Raw genomic sequence first — 21,013 nt, 5'->3', positions numbered from 1 at the left:
GAATTCAAAATTCTTCTTCTGAGGTTGTTCATAATTTTTTTATCTCAAACGGGTTGTTGACTTTCAGCCAGTTAAAGCTGCCGGTGCCACTATGCTGGTTCTGTTTACTTTTTTCATTTTGCAAACACCAAATCAGCCTACCCCAGCTTAACCGGATCATGCAGCAGGACAGTGTTACTGTTCCTCCTGCTTGAGCTTCCACAACTGTTTCCTTAAGCAACCCCCTTTGAAAACTCAGTCATAACCTGCCACTGCTATTCCTTTTATTAACTTAACACTTTATGGTTCTTTAATATGGAAAAATATGCCTCAACTAACCCATGTTCTGTTTGTTTTTTACTTTTTTTGCTTATGTTTATGGTTATGTATAGTTTTCAAAGGGAGAGCCGGTTTGTGATCTAATGTTGGGCATAATGAGAAGTGTCAAGGTATCAACATTAAGATTTGGAGGATGCATGCCTACAGCTAATAGTTTCATATAAACCTGCATTGCCTGGTTTTAATTTTGTTTTATTTCTAGCCTTGCAGCCATGTTTGTGTAAAGATCATAATTGACAGGGTAATTATTTACAAAGTAAATGAAGAATGAGTATCAAGTGCTTTGTGTATTTAAATTCAAATTAATAAGACATAGTTTGTATTATCTACATTAAAAAAGCACAGTCTTCTCAAGGCTTATCAACTTCTATATTGTAAAGAGAATTCAAACATTGCACTGAACTAAAACTGCAGTACAACATTAGAAATCAAACAGAATATCTGTAGTTTCTGCAAACTGTTGGAGCAGTCTTGTAGGATGCACTAACAGTTATGCATGTTGGATTGTGAAACTTATCCAACTGCTTTTTGCAAGCTCAGACTTCAGGTGGTGAGAACTTAGGGCGTAGATGTCCAGGTCCAGCCCTCAGAGGCCGGCGTCCTGACAGTTTTAGATGAGTCTGCTCCAACAGTTCATTCAAATGGTCCAACTATCTCTTTAGTATGTCAAAGTTCGGGAAAGGTTCTGCTTATAAACCATCATTTGATCCAGGTGTATTGAACCACGGAAAGAACTAAGACTAAAAATTAACTTTGAGATTGACATGTCAGTATCTCACCTGCTGGAATAAATAGTTTTGTTTCTTTGTAGATCATTTAGCAAAGCATATTTTAAAACAGTGTGAATTGTTGCTTATAAACAGATATTTTTGGACTTTTTCTCATGTCTAACAGATGACAGTTGCAATGTCTAAAACTGGTAAATTTTCAGAAAAGATGTAAAATGCATTCGTGTTTTATGAAACTGGCTGCGATATTGTCATTATCTTGCCCATCCATCAGCTTTTTCCTGCCTATTCATTGTGATTGGTGCTCCTATATAATCTTCTCCTGTTTTACATGAAACTGAACATATTCAGAGTCAGTAGCTCTGGATTTACTTAGATAGTTGAAAGCCAACTTCCATAACACCACACATCATATATATATATTCAGGTTGGTTAAACTGGATCTCCCAAGCAAATCCCCTAATAGTTTGTGGTAAAGGGTGCTGGACAGCAATTCTTACAACCAATGTTAACTTAAAAAGGTCAGCTCATGAGACAACAAACAGTTATTGGTTCATGACATCAGTTACATTTGTCATTGTGATTACAACAGAACAAAGGTGGTTTATTGGATATAATGATCAGTCAGAAATTCTATAAAAAATGTATCCTAACTATCAGAACAACAACAGTCACCACGACCTCTCAGCTTCATTCTACCCAAAGGTGGATTTGCATCACAGGTGTAAAATAACTTCACCTGAAATCTTCACAAACTACTCCAGGTGTTTATAGTTCTAGATGGGTTTTTTTTTCTTTACTTGTATTGTCTGACAGTGTAGCAAGCAGAATTGGTTGAGTATCAAGAAGAAGCCCAGCAAATTTACTTTCACCAGTGGAGCATTTGCCAAAATTAAAGAAATTGATGCCAATAAATGGGTGCACCCCTAATAACTATCATCAGAAATGGATTTGGGTTTGTTTCTAATGCATTGGACAGAGAGATGGAAGGGAAAGGGAAAACACACAACTTCTTGCTTTTCCTTGTCCTCATGAAAAGGAATGGAGGTGAAGTAAAAATTTAAGAGAGGAGAGGATAGAGAGAATAACAGAAAACACTGAGTCTGCTTCTACACCTGCAGCAAGAGAGAAAAAAGTACAGAACCAAGAAACCCCAGAGGCAAAGAACATATGCATATCTTACAACAACGTCACTGAAAAGCACACAGTGCTAATTAATATAAGCTATTTTTAGTGGCAACTGTAGTCCAAGATAATGTATCTATAAACACCTGATTCCACAGGTGTTCACTCAGGTGTGGACTAATCCACTTGTAAGTTAAGAGTCCTTGCATTTTTTGCATTGAGGAAGGTCCCCCTGGCAAACTGATGGTGCAAATTACATTTGCCCACTTTCGACCCGAAAATAAAGCTCTAGTTGTAAATATTAGCCTTCAGAAGAGATTTTATGACATGACTTTTGTGGCTAACCGTTGGTTTGTCTTATTTAAAGCAGACACCAACGGTGGACATCCGTCCACGCTCGGCAACAGCCATCCAGATGAACAACGCCACACACATGCAGGAGCGAGACGAGGAATATGGCTATGAGTGTCTCGATGGAAAAGACTGCACCAGTTTCTTCTGCTGTTTCGAAGACTGCCGCTCTGGAGCCTGGCGGCATGGAAGGCTGCACATTCGCATTGCCAAGATAGACTCATACGCACGCATCTTCTTTCCCACTGCGTTTGCTCTCTTCAATCTGGTCTATTGGGTCTCCTATCTATATCTTTAGGCATGGGAGCATTCCCAGCCAGTCCATTACTTTTTCTGTATGCTCAGCGCCAGCAAGTGACATTTTACAAGAAAGAGACCCACTGAAATACCCTGAAATTTCACATTTTTGTTAAGTCCCTTTAAATTTGCGCTAGTTTTTTCAGATAACCCTAATAAACATTGCACATATTGTAGCACTGCATTTTATTGGTGTTAAATGGTTTTACTGTAGTTGTGTTGCAAAATTATCGATTCTGTAAAGGATTACCATCTTTTTTTTTTTACTTCAGCTGGAAACAATTCTTCTGAAATATAGTCTTAAAATACAGAGTTATTTAGAATTAATTTGACATTAAGTCTGTTCAGCGTTTTACTGAATGAATGAAATACTAATGAAAATATATCACTGATGAATTTTAATCAAGTGAAACAGTCGCAAATAAGTTATAAGATACTGGATGTAAAAAAAACAACAGTGCAGAAAAAAATTCAACTTTCAAGTAAATGTAAAAACAATTTCTGGAGCTAATTATGTATTGACTACAACCTTTGGTTCTTTTATGCTGAAATGATCACATTCACATCCTTTACATTTTGTTTTTACGTTTTATTTTTTATTAACAGAAGTATAAAATCTGAGGCACTTTAAAAGAGCTATGTTTAACAATGAGCAACTTCAGTAAATGTTTCATGTGCGGTCAGAGTACAATAACGCTTTATATGGACAATGTTCAGCTGTACAGATGCTGTATATATTTTATTATTACATAGTGGTCTGCCTCTATTGCATGCACCTTTCAGGCCAAAAAAACCCACCATATCTTTATGGTCTTCTACTGTTGGCTATGGTGACAACAAAAGAATTAAAAAAAACTATTTCGGCTCATTTAATAAACATTTCTTTTCTTATAAAATCTAGAAAATTAAATCTTATAAAAGGTACTTAAGATCTTTTTATGTTAAAGTATTATCTTTGCAAATAAGTGGGAAGATCAGCACAGTATTTAAGCAAAAATATCTCAATTAATTGTTTTCCCCTTCAGGAATTAGCCTGCAGCATCAATAACTTTGACCCTTCATGTCCACATTTATTTGCCCTCAAAAGCACTCATTAACATAATGATAATCTGCTTCTATACTTAGGCTATTCAAAAGAAACTGGGCTGAAAAAGCTAATAATTATTTTGCCCTTTGTGTTATCAGAATGATAGCTGCACAATCAGAGGTTCGCTTTTGCTTTGAAATTAAGGATTCAAAGCTTATCTACCTGTCAGTGCAACTGTGAGTCCAGGCAGCTTTAAGGTATTTAGAAATGTCTGCAGTTCCATTTATTATCTTTAAAAATAAACTCATAATTATCCCAAGGCTGCTTTATCTGAAAACAGATGTGTAAAAAATGTTATCTGGCGTCTCTTGTCTCTGCTAATAATTACGTTGAGAATGTAAGTCCCTTCATATAGTCATAAAAAATATTTTTGGGGTGTTAGTAAAGGCCTTTATTTCTAGGTCTTTATTTCTATTAAGGTTGGATTAAATGCATGACAACAGCAAATGTTGTGGATGACAACATGTAACGCACTTGAACAAGAACCCGATACTGTTCAGTTTTGTTAGACCCCAGTATGCAATTGACAGTGTTGCAGAATGATTTGTAAAATCACACAGAATGGGTGTAAATAACATGGTCTATGTACATAAATTATAAATGGAAAAAACACTTGTCAAGCCTTTGGCATTTTCTAAAAGGGTATATATTTTGTAATTGTAACATTGCTACACTATCAATCAACACTATACTATATTTATTGTTTATGCTGGACTGACCATGCAACATACATGATGGGGGAAGGGTGGCTAGGGTTGTGCAATGGGGCTATTTATTTATATAATTGTTGATGGTATTATTTTGAATTTATTAAATTGCATTTTATGCTCATATGACCCCTTAAAAGAAACAGAATGCTGTCATCTATATCAAAGATACATTATTGTTTAATGTGTCAATAGAACTTGAGCCTATTTATCTTGTGTTTTCTATGTTGTGATCTATGTACACTACTCTCAAAAAGGCCTGTCAAAATGTTCTATTTGTTGAGTGACTTGCAAAATTATATTTCGTGCTGCTTCTGCGTTATAGATTTTATTTAGATGACAAAAAATGCAAGCGTTCCAAAGCTAAAAGAAGAACATTTGCTTTTCACCTATAATTTTTTTTTCACATTTTTAAACAACATTCATTCAGTTGTTTGCTGTGGTGTTGACTTCTTTCCGTAAGAAGTCAATGCAATTGCGTGTATACCAGATTATATTATATTCCCCCATATGTCTAAAATGATTATTCCACTGTGTTCCTTTTAGCAGTCTGAACCTGTTTTCAGTGTCGACATATGCATCATTAAGGACATGAGATTGTCATTAGCATCATAGATAATAATCAGTAATTGCAGTGCCAAAACTGACATACAAGTCTGCCGAATACATAACTTCAGTGATTTTGAAATATCTCTGACTTCTTTATAAACCGAGTTGGTTTTTGAAGTTCCCTAACAATTCTAGTATAGTTCCTCAAGTCATTTGTGGTATAATGCAAAATCCAAATGCTAAGAAGATAAAGCAACAGGTAAAATGAAACCAACATTTCTAAAATCTAATTAGTGTGAGAGATCAGATTGGAAGATGCTTCTGCCTAATGATAAATGTTTTGGGTTTTCAGTATTAGGGTAAAGGTTGAAGCCTGTTACTAGTATGTTTATTATACTTCTGTTTGGTATCCTGTGAATGCAGAGGTTCAAAGGTGTGCACAAAGTACTGAGGCAAGTTTACATTCCCCAGCATGCTCGTTGAATAAATGATCAGTCAAAAGGGTTTGGGAAGACTGGACTACTTTCATCTTTTTATAAATACTTTGTCACCACAGACATCATCATTCACTCTAAGCGTTTTAACATGTGTTATTTATTTTGGGACCAATGGGAAAAACATAAAGTATGTGAGCAGCACATGTAGATATTTTGTGTTATCAATGTTCTAAAACTTCAGAAAAAAAAACAAAAAGCACTGGACATGCAGGGCTTTGTAAAAGATACCCAACAGAAAAATGCATCCAATGAGATTCTCATCCATACAATATTAGTTGCTTTGTGTTTATATCTGATTATTGTGTTGAAGGGGCACTGATCAAATCTGACAGGGTCTAGATAATATATTACAAATGTTCTAGAAATATACATTTTCATGAGAAAACAGCACATAGTTGTAAAATTTTATAATAAAATGGTTGCATTTGTCTGCGTGCAGTTGGTCTTATTCATTTTTTTATGTATGTATCTATGTATCTATCTACAGTATGTATCTATCTATCTATCTAGAATTAATTTTCTAGGACAGAGGTTTTGAGGAAATTCAGCTCATTGGTTGTCTTAAAGTAGTTGAAAACTTAATTACAGATCTTCAGTGAGTGTCAACTTACTCAAATCCTTCTTCCTTTCCATGTTATCTGAGACAGACTTGATTATGTTCCCTTCCGGGCTCTATATGAAACTTCCAGGACTTCTTGCTATTCCTTGCACTGAAGATAGTTCTTATTGGCCATCATTGTGTATTTGGCCACATTGTTCTACAGCAGAATGAATTTAAATAACACAATCTTAGGCAGGTATTTCTTTCTGGTAAGTAATTAGATAAGAATAACAAAGTTTCCTATGAGGATAGTTGTAGATGAGTAAGTTGTGTTAATAAAATGCATAACTTTGTTTTTACAAGTGTGTGTTGCATAAGAAAGATGGGCTGACTTGACTGTATCATATTTTACTACAACTTCCAGTTTAACCACCAACACAGCTGTGACATGCTATACTTTGTGTAAAATGTTAAAAGAAAATTTAATAACTACATTTTTTAAATGAAAAGTTTCTCAAATGTTAACAAAGAAGTCTGACCAATTGATCATGAAATTTGCAATAAAAGAGAATAATGTAGTGCATGTGTGCAGGTCTGAAGTAGAAAATATGCACAGGACTAACTGTAAAAGGTTTTATTAAAGAAAATACACATAAGATTTAGTGTTATTGCAGACAGCAAAGCCAGCAGATTGTCCTAAAAAGTGGTATTTCCCTCAGAAGCAGTATTTACTGCTTCTGAGAAAAACAGTGGACTTTTTGTGGACTTTGATTCAGTTTTGTTTAAAATTTCTCCTATGTATTAAATCCTGCTGCTTTTTTCCTTTAGCACACAGTATTGAACATTTAATAGATACAATATTGTTCCTTACAACGAGATCAAAGGTCTTCACGATATAATCCATTTATGTCTCTGTACAGCATGCTTACATTTCTTACTTTTTACTGAAGTTTCTCTCTTCAGTAAGATTTAGAGAGACAGATGAACAATTCACCCCTAAGCGATCATTAAAGGTATATCAAACTGAGGCATGTGAAGGTAGCTTTGCTGTGGGTCAGGGTCATATTGACCAAACTTCATGTGTTCTCCATTGTAAACAACACTAGGGAATCCAGTCAGGCTATTTGTTTCATTTTACTCTGTAAATCAAAGATGTCTTTCATTTTAACCTGTAACACTGAAAGTGCTTATATCTAGTGGACTACTCACATAAAGAGTAATGCAAAGTGTATATGATAAAATAAATACATAAACACATCAGAACCAACTGCAATAAGAAGCTTTAAAAAACTGAAACTAAAAACTATAAAGATTTTCAGAGCAGCAGCGGGATTGTAAGGAATGTATACATCTCCTGAAGCTGTATATTCACTTTGCAGTCCTATACCATGAAAACCACAAGCCAATCATTTCCCCATGATGTGAATAATAGCCACTTTTTAAGTAACCTTCATCAGATCAAGATCCATGTGTATTTACTCTATTCTTTGTTTGCATAAGATCCTGTAGGGAGAGAAGGCTGGAGGTGAAGAGATGAATATCTCTAATCTCTCCCTCTCAGTGGCTTCTTTCCTGTGACTAAATATGTAAAACTGGAACATTCTGTTGCTTTGGGTTACTTTGATTATAGTGATACAGCATGGCTGATGTGGATTTTCAAGAAAAAAGACCCAAGAAGTCTGCAGACATTTCTTGTAAAAGATGCTACTTTGTACTTCATAAAAGTGTTTTTTTGAAGGGGGGGGGGTTATAAAATACTGATGAACTTTCCTGTGATCTGATATTATTTGTACTAAAACAAATCCATAATTCTTTCTCTAACACTCCTACAGTACCTTTAGGTCGCTGTCACACTAATTTACTAAGTATGCACATTTTTTGCTTTCTTTTGAGATTCACAGCAGCAGTACAGTGTGTAGCAAAAGATAACATAATACGTCTTCAACTCTTTCACATTTGTCTCTTTAAAACCATTAAATTAAATCCATTTTAAGGTATTTCATGTGACAGAAAATCTTTAGGTGACATGTTTTAATGTGTCCTGAAGCACTGTTCAATCCATCATCTGAAGACACGACATACCATGAAATGGTAGTTGGACTAAACACACAGACCGTTCAAGAAGATCCTTAGAAGGTGAATTTCATGAAGAAGATCATGAATTTCACTTAATTCATATAGACACAAATTTTGTCATTATAAAAAAGTTGACAACCAAAGTTATGCAGAATTTGGGCATATTAAATACTGAACACATATGCATGCCACACTCAATAGTTCTTTATTTTCAAAGTTAAAATTAAAAAGGTATAATTTTCATGCAGTTTACATGTACATAATGCCAACAAAATTAATGAAGGAAAGGTGCAACCCACCAGTTTTTTTCTTAATAATTATAATAATCCATAATTTCTAAACTGAAAGCATTTTTTCTTTCCTCTTTTTAAAACTTGATTAGAGATTAAATTAAGCAAAAATAAATTAAAGCTTTTCATTAGCTGATGGTCCAAGAACTTTTTGTAGAAAATCTATTCAAACAACATCTCTTTAAAAATTCCTAGATTGAACATTTTTCAAGCAAATGTTTGATTAAATAATTTTCTCTTCTTAAAAAACAAGACCCTGTAGTAACATTTGTTTAGGAGAGTTTTTCATTGTGAACGATTTTGTTAATGAAAGAGCCCTCTGTACAACTTAGCAAACTTTTTATACAATGATTGCTTGCTGTGGAATTGCCACCTATAAACACATATACCACTGAATGTGAAGATTCAGTTAACATTTCTGTTTTACGTCCAGTCATCTGAAAAAAAAAACAAAAAAAACTTTTTAGCTTCACATAATTGCTAATTTTACTACCTGTGAAATACATGGATCCTCATATAGAGAAGTGTTCAAAACATAGTATGTATGCCCACCAACAGCAAAGTGGAACAAAATCATAACAGATTTACATGCAAAATAACCTTTTGAGCATATTTGAATACTATGCTATGTATTATGCTGTGGAAAAGTGAGAATAGTCTGTGGAGACTTGCATTTCTACAGGTTTTTCAGTTACCTTCATGCAAATAAATTAATGTGCTGATTACACACTTTGTGCTTCTGGGAGCATCATAGAGAGATTTGATGTATTTTGACATGACTTTTTTTTTCCATATGGCTTTCATCAACTGTTAAAAATAATTTTGTTAAGATACATACATTCTGTAAACTTTGAGAGTCTTGTTTTGGTTTTGATGAGTAAAAAAGTCAAAATTTATCAAATATGACTAATCTGTTCTTTAAGATTTTTTAAATTCCTTACCATTTAAAAATGTATCATATTTGAAAATAGTTAATATTTGTTCCAGAAAATTTATCTTAAGCAGACTAGACAGGAATTTGTCGTTTTTACTATGTTCATTGAATGTCACATAGGTTTGTTGAAGGTGTACATGGGCGCAGCGGTGGCAGGTTCACAACCTACTTTTTGATTTGTGCAAAGTGTCAATCTCGTTCCGTTTTGTTTCACATTGGAAGAACCGTTTTATTTTGCCCAATCAGATGCGAGTGGGCGGGATTAATAGTACCCTGCGTAAAACGTAGGTAGGCGTTCGAGCCGCAGCGCAAACAGCGGAGCGGATGTGGGGCGAAAACAAAGTAAAAGTTTCTATTTCAACGGTTAATGGAGAGTTACTGTCTGTAAAAGACTTTAGGAAGCATATGAAAGGTAAATGCTTTTGTCTGTGTAGAAGAAAACCATGCTAAGTGCAGATAGTTTTTTAGCATGCTAGCGCGATGTAGCAGCCATTACAATGGTGTAGCAGCTAATTTTGTATGTTAAAATGCTAACATTACAGACTTGTTAAATGGCTTAATGGCTCAATATGAGACACATGTGAGTCATACTAAGACCTGTTAATGTGTACAGTGGGCCATGAACTTCCCTTTGGACCTGCTGGACCAACAGAAGTTTCCCTTTCGACCGTTTGGGTTCCCATTTGTGAGACTGCTGCCATGAAGGATCTCGATGTTCAAGTTGACGTCACCTGCTCAGCGCCATTTTTAAAGGAATTTCCACATCTACCTTTCCTGTTCCAATCTCGAACTCTGAAGGATTTGTGAGTACAAAACCAAACCAATGAATGTGTATTTGTTTATTTTATTTGCTCTGCAAGGAAACAAACTGTTTTTAGCTCCAATGCACCAAGTATTGATTCAGGCCTGCAATGGTTTATTTATTGGTTGAGTGTTTTATTTGAAGTTTTAACTGAAATATTGAGGATTGGTATGGAGTGAAATTGTGGTTCAAATCACCATAACTGAAAGGACAGTACTATGAAAAGCTGTTTTTTTTTTTTTTCATATGCGATGCAAATTAATTGTATTTTAATTTTTTTCTATACCTAAAGTGTTGTTTAAACTTAAATTCTGCATCAGGGTCTTGTTTAAAATTAGTTCAAGTGTTTTGTTTTCCAAGTGTATTTGACATACATTTAGCTAAACTAAATTCGTAATATAAGTATCAAGTTGCATTTCCTGTAAACTGGTAGTACAATGGTCTGTAAAATAACATTTCCAGAGCCTCGTCCAGGGTACTACATTCTAATCTAACCTCTTGATTAATTCTTGTATTCCATAATAATGAATCAAGAACGTAAATTACGTAAAATCATTTTTCTTTGACAAGCCACAATTTTGTTTTGTACAAAATTTTCACTTTGTCCTCTTCACCTATTACTTATACTGCAACGCTACCAAGGTCAACATATCTTTTTTTATTCCCCTTTCATTTTACCAGCATTATATTGAAACTAGGAGGAATAATATGTCAAAGCTAATGTTGGGATAAGAACAATCATTGAATTCAAATAGCTGTCAAATCAAAGGCTAAGTTGTAGGTAGTAAGGAAAGGTCATTAGTTTAAAAGGATTTTTATATGAATTTTTTTACTCCACCTTAAAAAACCCACACAGTCCTTTGGTTCTAGGTGGCCTTCTGAAGTTGGCTCAGGAAGGCAGCTTTGATTGATGAGATTTCTGTAGATGCTAATGTGAGTTTAATCAGATTTGGTTCGATTTGCTTCCTGATGTTTTTCTTCCACTGTACCCTCGGCACCCACATTATCAAACAGCATAACTTTCATTTTGATACAAACGACCCATGTGGAAAAAACAAAGGCGTTAAAGGTGATGCATTATTGTTTAAGCATTTTTTTTTCTGTACCTCACAGGCAGCTTTTGCACCTGATACCTGAGTTATGAAAATGGCAGATATTAACAAGCCTTACTCTGCTTTGAAAATATTATGTCAAGCATAACTGTGTTTAATTGAATAACATTAGTGCAGGAGTTTGCCTATTTGCTTTTTGCTTTGATGTGAAATGCCGTGTAAACAGAAAAAGTCAAAGTATGCCAAAAGAAACATGCTACTTTTTTATCATGAACTACTACTGCAGTTCTTTGTTTGCCTACTTAGCAAAACACATCTGAGTTATGGTAAAATATAGCTTTAGTAGGCATGGAAATAAAGTAAATAAGAGGCAGCTGAATGCAGAAAAGTTTGATGAAAATTGAACGAGCCAGCTGTTACAGCGTGTTTTGTCATGCACAATGAATAAGCTTTAATCTAGAGCTCATATTGTGTTGCCTGAAACAAGCAAAATGAATAATACAGCCCATATTATGAGAGATTGAAAATTATGAATACCAATGTGCACTGAAGGGTTGATTGAGCACACTTGCTCGTCTGCTAAACTGTTTCAGCTCATCCAAAACCTCATACACCTGGAAGTTGATAATACTTGTTTTTATTGCGTGTGTTTTGGGATCCTTTTTTTTTCTTCTTGTTTTTATTCCACATTTTATAATAAGATTAGGCATGGGCCCAGGAAATGATGACGATGTGATAACCTTAGGTAAAAATATTATGTTATCAAGGTATTGTGATTACAGATGTGTGGTATTTTGCATTGTTTTTAGTCTGCTTTGATGTCGATGCATAGGCAATTTACTTCTTAAGTTTGCTGCAATGCAAATTGATCTTCACCCTTTGTCATGGGCTGTTGCTATGCCGCTGCTATTCTAAAGGAACAATTAGCTTTAACCGTACGTTATATTGTGTGTAATTGTCTTTAGAAGCTGTTCTTAGATCATGGGTGTGACGCTGAAATTTCATTCCACTGTAGTGTGTGCGTTCATACTTAGGATTTTTGGCATGCAGAATAATTAACCTAAACTGATGAGGTTTACATATTGTAGAATAACTGTTTCTACAGCTTTAATAGCCAAGACAAATCAATATACTGTGCTGTCTTTTTGAAACTGTGACTTTTTTAATACTTTGAAACCAGTAACCTGTCTGTCTAAATGAGATTAGCATTTATGACTTTAGATCTGTGAATAACATTCTATATGCATGTGACAAACCAGCCAGAGCATTTTAGGTTACCTTAAGGGCATTTTTTTAACCTACTTGTTTTATGTTGGGTTATTTGTCCCCATTTGTGCTCTTCAGCACCTGCTTACTGAAGCTCAGCTGCACCCAGTGAGTGGGAAAATGAGACACTTTATGCAACAGCTAGACGGGAAAATTGTGTAACTATGACTCTTGTTTCAACCTTCCTATTGCCCTCAGGTCATAATGACCTGAGACAGTTTATAAACAATAATAATAAAAAAAAAAACTAAATATTTTTTTCAGCTTGAAATTTGATGAGTTTTCCTAGATTTACCCCATCATTATACAAAGCTAAGCTTTCATGTAGGCCATACAAAAAGTTACAAATATTGTCTTTTGGTCATTTTGATACAATAATCTTATTGCATTAATGTCACAGAGACAATTACCCACCACAAAGTTGTGAAAATGCTTTGATTCTACAAGGTTTCCCTCAGAAAACCCACTATGCCCAGGAGCCCACCATATGTTCGCATTAAATGTAAAAAGTAGGCATGCACCAACTTATCAGTGCTGATTTCCTTAATTTTGGGCGATGGGTGATTGGCCGATTTTTACATGTGAAGCTGATCTTATCCACCAATCTTTTCTAGCTTGGCAAAGGTCTAATAATCAACCACTGTCCTCTTTTGTTCTCCGGTGAAAAAGGTTTGATTGACAGACCGGCCTGCCAAGTTATGTCTGCACGTTTACAATTAACAGTAGTTACCCCACTGTTAACTCAACAACTTTCTTGCTATATTGAGCAACATTTCAGACAAAAAAATTGGTATCGGCCAAAATCACCTTTCTGGTGATTTTGACATATGAGATAGGAAAGAATATGGTCAGAGCTGTCAGTGCAACACAGAACTATCTCAAAGGGGGGCTGGGAAATACTAGGCACACTTTTGGGCTTAAAATCACCAAATAAATCACAAGTGATGACTTGCTTTAGAACACCTACAACAGAAGAACATAAAATCTGCTTATGGAGAGACAAAAACTTGTAAGGGACTTTACTCTTTTTCTTTTCTTTTGGGGAGTGCAAGGGGTGGGACCCCCCTACTGACCCGTACACAGCTAAGTGTGTTAGAGAAAGGTCATAAGTAATCTAATATTGTTCTACAGCATGTCGTGTGCTGTAGATTACACCACACAAGGCTAAATACAGCTCTGTTAGATGCAGCAAAATACCAAAAAACAGTTTTAATAGACTCTATCAATTGAACTACACTTTATTTTACACTTCGATACAAAACAAAGAAAATAGCAATCATAAATAAATGCTATAAAATACAACACAATTAAAACCTCAAAGAACAAACTCTGTTCTTGCCCCATTGATAAAAGCAGAGACCTGTCAGGATAATCTAATGATGCACTTTTTACCTCACTGTGCTGCCAGGTTTGCAGCTTGCCGATCCATCTCCCTCTGTCTCTTCACTGGTCCTCCGGCCGCTCACCAGTGAAAACCTCCAGCCTCCCGTCTGTCCACTCTCTACCTCAAGTCTACCCGAGAGAAAAGCAATTTTTCCAAGACGCCACCACTCCCTTCCAACCACATACTCTGCCAAGCTACTTACTGTCCTTTGGACTCTCTTGACGTGTCCAGATAACAGAAATTAATTTGCCATCTTCTCTATCCTGCAAATCACCTGCCTAACTCATTTACCTCTGTCCTCAGTGCACTTCTTGGTCCAATCCCTGTCCTTCATTTGCACATTTCAAATAATTTTGTAAGATCTGCGTTTGTGTTTGTCATTGTTACGTACCTACTAGTCCATTTGACAGCATTGTGAAAAAGACTGTCAGCTACCCTGAATACACACTGAAACTGCATAAAAATTACAATTAAAGCAAACCAAATTAACATTGCAAGGTGTGCTAATTACTCTTAACAGTGTTATTTCATACAGAAATGTTCAGTGAATATGAAGACTTTTTGCCACTGCATTGCTTCTTTATTAAAGGCTTCCTGCTTTCCCCAGAGCAAGTTGAAATGATGTAAAAGTCATTGAAGTGTTACACTGCTTTCCCTTTTATCTCTTTGTCTCGTCTTCTGTTTCTTCTGAGAGTTTGTGGTAATGACGAGCTCTGGTCCCGCAGGTGCATACTGAGAGAGACCACATTTTAATCTTCCCCGCAACGCATTTGTCTTTCGTCACATCTACTTAAACTCCCTCAGGTAGTTCTGAGGCCAAATGAGTTTCTCTTTTCTTTTGCATTCATTCATTTGCTTTCCATAGGACCTTTTTATTGTTCAGGGAGTTGGCTGGAGCCTACCCAGACCATGATGAGGTGAGAAGCAGGGTAACCCTGAACAGATTGACAGCAAATCACAAGGGGAGGAACAAGAAAGGAAAACATTCTTTGTGGTTGCCGTTATTCTTAATATAAATTTTGAGGTATAAATTATTCTAACATGTTTTTGTAACAGTTAGAGGAACACCTAAATAACTACCACTGTTGTCTGTTGGATTGAAATACTTTTGTAAAGCAAAGTGGGCAAATATTACAATTTCAAGATGTGGAATGCTGATTCGAACTGAATGCTGAAATTGAATTAAAAGGTTAATTATATGACTTTAAGTTTGAGTTGCGCTCTTGTACCACCAGCTCAAAAAATGTTTTTGTAGTTTCCCTCAATTATTTGAAATTTTTAAAACTTGGAATTTTTACAGGAGCTTGTACAATTTTCAGAGCTACTTACTGTTCAATAGACATAGGAAGTATTGTGTTGATGTAGTGGAGAAAGAGTATCGGAAAAGGTTGATCCTTCAGCAGCTCTGGGTGTCAGATATGGCTATGATGCGAAATTACATTTCTTAACGTTGATTTTTATAAACATGGCATTATCATAGCAAATGATAGTACTTGATTGTTGTATAAAGTATGTATAAATACAGAAGTCCTCCTTTAAAGTTTTAGACTTGACTTGGACTTGAGATATAAGATTTATGCCTTGAATAGCTATAATAAGAAAAGAAATCCAATCAACAGTAAAGTTGCTGGTCACAATGTGGTTTATAATATGGCCTGTCAGCTTATGTTGCCCTCAGGTTCCCCAAAAAGGATTTAAAAAAAATCTTTTTGTATTTGTCATTTTTTTGCTGACACTCAAACAGGCTCTTGTGCCCTTGTCAGAATTGCTTTATAACACCCAATTTAGTATTTTCCCAGGCTGTGGGATAGCCATTAAATCCGCTCTTTTATTGTGGGACAACCTTTTAGAAGTGTGACAAAAGATCTCTGCTTCCCAGGGAGCTTGATCTGCCCTAATGGGGCTTGTCTGACTTTACAGAAGGTTTCGATTTCTGAGAATATCCTCCTCAATGGCAGGTGGTCCTGTAGAAAGACTTCTACTTCCACTGAGGGCAATGTGGGTCAAACAGTGACCAGAACTCTTTGTGTTTTGAGGCATAAGTATCACAGCTACCTGGTAACCCTTCAACATTTGCAGAAGCCCCTGGAGGAATAAACGGCAGTCTCTGTCTGATTGTGAAGCTGCTGAATCAGCAAAGCAGCTCTTGCTCCTTCTTTGTTATTCAGATTAAATCGAAAAATGTTTGAAGACCAAACTGCATGCTGTTCAATGTTGAACACTTTCCCTTGCTCTGTTGTACACTATAATCTCATGGACTCATGCAAACATCTGGATTTTCAATGGTTTCCTGTTGTGATGATAATCAGCACCTTTATTAGATTTTATTTGTGAAAAAATAACCTTTTCTTTCACTTAGGAATAATGTACTCCCTTGAGTTGTCCAATCACACAAAATCCCAATAAAACATATTAAGTAAAGGTGTGAGAACTGTATAAACATTATGAAATAGTTTCATAAGGCATTTTTTTTATTATGCTATTTTGAGGAGAGTAGCTACTTTTTTTTATTGAAGTCAACTGCTGCCTATTATAACATATGTTTGAGAATTAGAGAAAAAGCATACAAAGGAGTCAAGTTACTTAAAAAGGTGCAAAGAGAGGGTTATTAATACTCCAATACAACAGTAGCACAAACAACTAAACGAGGAGTTGGAATGTAATTAATCTTTACCTTTGGGGGATCAAACGCTAGTCAGCATAATCTAAAATAGAAAAAAAGATTAAATACATCCCTGACTATTGAGATAGATGGAGAGGAGATGAAGACGTTCAGTGATCGTTTGTACATCAGGTAGCTGAATATGATATGGAGACAATTAAGTATATAAACAGTGTCACATAGTTTTGTTTCTATTAATCTTATTCAACAAATTACTATTACTAAACTACAGAACATTACAATTTGGAACCTCTCAAGGAACAGACCCAGCAGCCATAAGATTTTAAGAGGCAATCTAAAGGTCAAGCAGACAGATGAACAGGTCAGTGAGATCTCTTCAGTGGGTGACCTTGCAGTGCACGTCAAGGCCAAATATGCAGAGAGGAAGAATGACCTGGCAGTTGGGCAGACATGCAGACCTCCCACAAAGAATAACCTAGCAACCCAATCTGAGACTGCCTGGCTCTCAGACATACAGGACATGCCCTTTCTCTGGTGTGCTCCGTCTTGCCCTGGTGCTGCCTTATTTTTTCTCTTTCAGCATGGGGAAAAGTTAGGAATTTCAGCTCCTTTGGTCATCACACTGCAGACTGACAGCATGGACTTTGAGAGGGGGGATGTTACTCTTCACAGCACAGAACCTTAGCAGCTTGCATTTTCTGTCTTTTGAATAGTTTTGAAAGTTTAAAAAACAATCACAACTCAGAAATAGAATGACAGGATATTTTTTGTTGCTGATTTTAAAACTATTTTTTAAAAAACCTTAAACCGAAGGAAAACAAAACTCAGCTCAGACATAATCAGTACATTGTATAGAAACTTTGCACTTACTGTGGTATACAACAACTTTCCTTTTCTACAGCTTTTTATGTGACCAGGTTTCATACCATTTTTTAATCATAATTTGACTTTAACATCTATAAAACATTTATTCCTGAACCATTTTCATTTTATGTAAATTCACAACATGTAATTTAAATCAATTTGATACAAAAATATTGAAAAAACTCTTTTAGTGATTAATAAATATCTTAACTGTTAGTGTATTTTAATTTTTAGCCATTCTTCCTCTCAGCCGTTATGCCCTTTTTTATTTTCACCAATTCAACATATAGCTACTAAAAAGGAAAGTGGGTTCAAATATCAGAATTTTTTTGACAATAAGCTTTCAACAATGCTCAGGGGAAACTTCTATTTTAACTCCAAACTTTTTAGAAGTTCTGAAACAGCAAAATGTAAAAAAAACAAGTTTGTCCTCATTTTTGTCATTGGATGTGTTAGAAATAAGTCTACAAAAATGAAGGGGATTTTTTTTTTGCAGACAGAAATTGTACTGAGACCAGATTGAAAAAGGGGTGAAGGTAAGGTGAGTGAGGGCAACTGTAATAAACTTTTGCAAGCTGCCAGAAAATAGGACAAGCGCACAATGTCTCTTGTGTATAGTTAGTACAACCTGGAAAAACATGGCATCTGAGACACTGAGTTTTCCAAGACTGGCATCAAGGGAGGAGTCTCTCTGCATATCAATTATGGAAATCATTGTTAATTCAGGCAACAAGTCACGAAAGAATGATCCTTCAAATTGATGCAAGTTCCCACATATAGTAGACAAAATATATTGCAGCAGAAAATCACTAAATGGAAAGGATAGTCCAGACTGATGAATGTATGAACAAAGCAAAGACTAAAAAAGAGAAAAAGGAAGAATCGAAGGAGACAAGTTTTGGGCACGAAGAAGGCCAAGATTCCTCTTTCAACGGAAAAGAAGAGCAACAGGACCTAATCTGTAGTCATAGAGCTCTCTGCTGAAATGTGGTGAGGGTCCGCAGGGGACTGTCATTCTTTACCCACTACTGCCTCTGCTTTCTAAAAGCTTAACTCCATGAAGAATATAAACCACAGTGTATAAAGGCAAATTTTCATTTGTGTTAACAAAACCTAGGTTTATTTTGCTTAAATAAAATATTAACATGCTATATAAAGGAAGATTAAAACAGAATTGAAAACTTTGCTTTGTGGTCACCTTTTGTTAGACATGCATGTTGCTTATGTTGTCACTGTACCACTGAAGTACTTGGATCTGAATTCACTGTGGTTCATGTACATTCATACTTTTAAGATCCAGATTTTCTTAGCTGGATTATATGTCTCACCAATTTTATTTTTAAAATAAATATGTTTTGTAGCTGTTCTAAGAGAGAGAAACATTGAAAATATTCTGAACTCTAAAGTTGATATCAAATCCTTAAAAATGTTTCAGAGTTGATTATTGCCATACACACCATTAAATAAATGGAAATATTTAATTTTTAGATGAATGATTTACATTTTTATAGGAAATATCAATTGAATAGATCAGCTTTAGACTGAAATTATTTTCATTTAAATGAAAACTTAAAGTCGGACTTTGGGAGTGAAGGAATGTTGCTTTCCATCTTGTGATTAAATTATGAATGAATAAAATCCCCACTACATTCTTTTTAGTGTCTTTGTGTAGCAATGCAGCCATGCCATTTCTGGATTAACTCTGTTCTTGTGTCCTTTCATCCATAATTAAAATAACAAGCAACTAATTACTTTTGAATAATGTCAGACCAGTCAGGCGGGTTGTACAATCCCTCTCCATAATTAAAGTGCGCCTAACCGTTTTGGCAGACATTCTCCTTTTAGTCACATCACTTTTCTGTGCTTCTACTAAAACAGTGCTAAGGCCAATGCCTTGGAAAACGCTTTCATTATTCCCTAAGGTCTGATTGTCAGCTAGCTTTGCACATTCACAGCAAGTTCTGGGAATGTGTTGCATTTCCAGAGCTTCATCCAACCACCCTGAGGGTAAAGAGTACTTTAGCCACAAATTGGAACTTTAAGAAACTGAGTATTGCATTTGTTTGAGAATATTAAAAACACATTTGACAGCGACTGTGAAGAGAACATATTCATTGTCTGATCGTTTTACATTGTGACCAATTATATGAAAGTAGTCTTGGAAAAGCAAGACCATTTTCCTTTCCCTGTCGTTGTGCCCAATGGCACTACAGAGCTGAAAAGGTCTGTGAGAAAACCTGACTGTTACAGTAGCTCCATATGAAGCAATGGGCAAAAAACTTTTAAAACTATTGTGAGAAGCGTGTGGAGGAATATAAAAAATGTTTAACCAAAGTTACAATATAAAAGGCTGTAAGAAAGTACAATAAGAAAACAATATTAAAATGTAAACAAATATATATATTAAAATTGTCATTTGACAAATAAAGAATTTTGGCTGTCCCATTAAACAGGACAGGTTTAATGGGATTTAATGTCAGTGATGTTTTATAGTTTATGTCAATATCCAGTTTTGACTTTATATTCTATTCTTTGTTTGTTTGTTGTTTCAGTGTTCTTTACCAAACAACATAAATCTATAAACCAATAACTTGCAAAACAGTCATCACAATATAATATATTGAATCACTTTTATTTTTATTTTCAATGAAGTGTTTATTTGCTGCCAAGTACCGTACTTGATTTCATCCTTATTGCAAAACAGACTACCTCACTTTTACCCTCCGACAACACTGCAGTTCTGAAACAGTGGTCCCAAAGACCACAGGGAACACTCTGGTGTATGATTGTGCCAGGAAAGGCAATTTATCAGACAATATTGCTTTTGTGTAGTGCAGGAGTCCCTAGCCTCTTCCCCAGAAAAGACGATTGGGTTTGGACCAGAAGCAAAAAGTGGGGAGGTCTCCTAACTGATCTCAAGTCTGCCAAAATCAATCTTGGGGAGATCCCAGTGCTTTAGTGGACGCTACTACTTGGAGCTTAATGGAGGCCTCAGGTGGTGCAGTGAGGGCTTTTACAAAACATGTTTACATTTGGTAGGATTAGAGGGCAGAATTTATACCAAGGTTTGTGGTATGTATGTGCCATACTGCTTTGTCACTTTATTTAAAATATATATGATAATCAGCTCCTTTTCATCGTTTTCCTACTTAATCCAGGATGCCCTAATTTTGAGTGGAAATATGAAGGACTTGTGCCAGGCTTCACTCCTGTTTGACAGGAAACTTATTTCATACCTATTACTGACTAATTATGCACCTGGCCATATCCACTTGTCATTCTAAGCACGTTTAACATAATTGGTTGCATCTGTCATGTATTTCCATGTCCACCACTGTCATTGTTCCCATCCCTACATCTTTACAAAACTACACAATATGTAGAATGATTCACTGTAACTTTTACACATACATACACACACACATATACATGTGTATGCATTTTCTGACAACATTCAAAATTCACTGGGGACATTTAAATATAGAAGTATTATTTTAAAGCACAAAATTCTAACAAATATTG

At 35.4% G+C, this 21,013-nt stretch overlaps 1 protein-coding gene across 4 annotated transcripts in view; it reads left to right on the top strand.

Annotated features, from left to right (window-relative positions):
• Positions 1-6,097, top strand: part of gabrg2 (gamma-aminobutyric acid type A receptor subunit gamma2) — a 43,725-nt gene extending 37,628 nt beyond the window's left edge. For 2 of the 4 annotated variants that reach the window (XM_032576396.1, XM_032576394.1), the window contains one exon: positions 2,542-6,097. In XM_032576396.1, coding sequence (XP_032432287.1) covers positions 2,542-2,820 — 279 coding nt within the window. In that variant the 3' untranslated portion in view covers positions 2,821-6,097. Of the gene's footprint in view, positions 1-2,538 lie in introns of all 4 variants that reach the window. The other 2 variants (XM_032576395.1, XM_032576393.1) reach the window with 1 other exon arrangement.
• Positions 6,098-21,013: the final 14,916 nt, after the last annotated feature.

This window comes from Xiphophorus hellerii, chromosome 11, assembly GCF_003331165.1.
Source record: "Xiphophorus hellerii strain 12219 chromosome 11, Xiphophorus_hellerii-4.1, whole genome shotgun sequence".
In the NCBI taxonomy this organism is placed as follows: Eukaryota; Metazoa; Chordata; class Actinopteri; order Cyprinodontiformes; family Poeciliidae; genus Xiphophorus; species Xiphophorus hellerii.
This window is presented reverse-complemented; position numbering and strand designations above follow the sequence as displayed.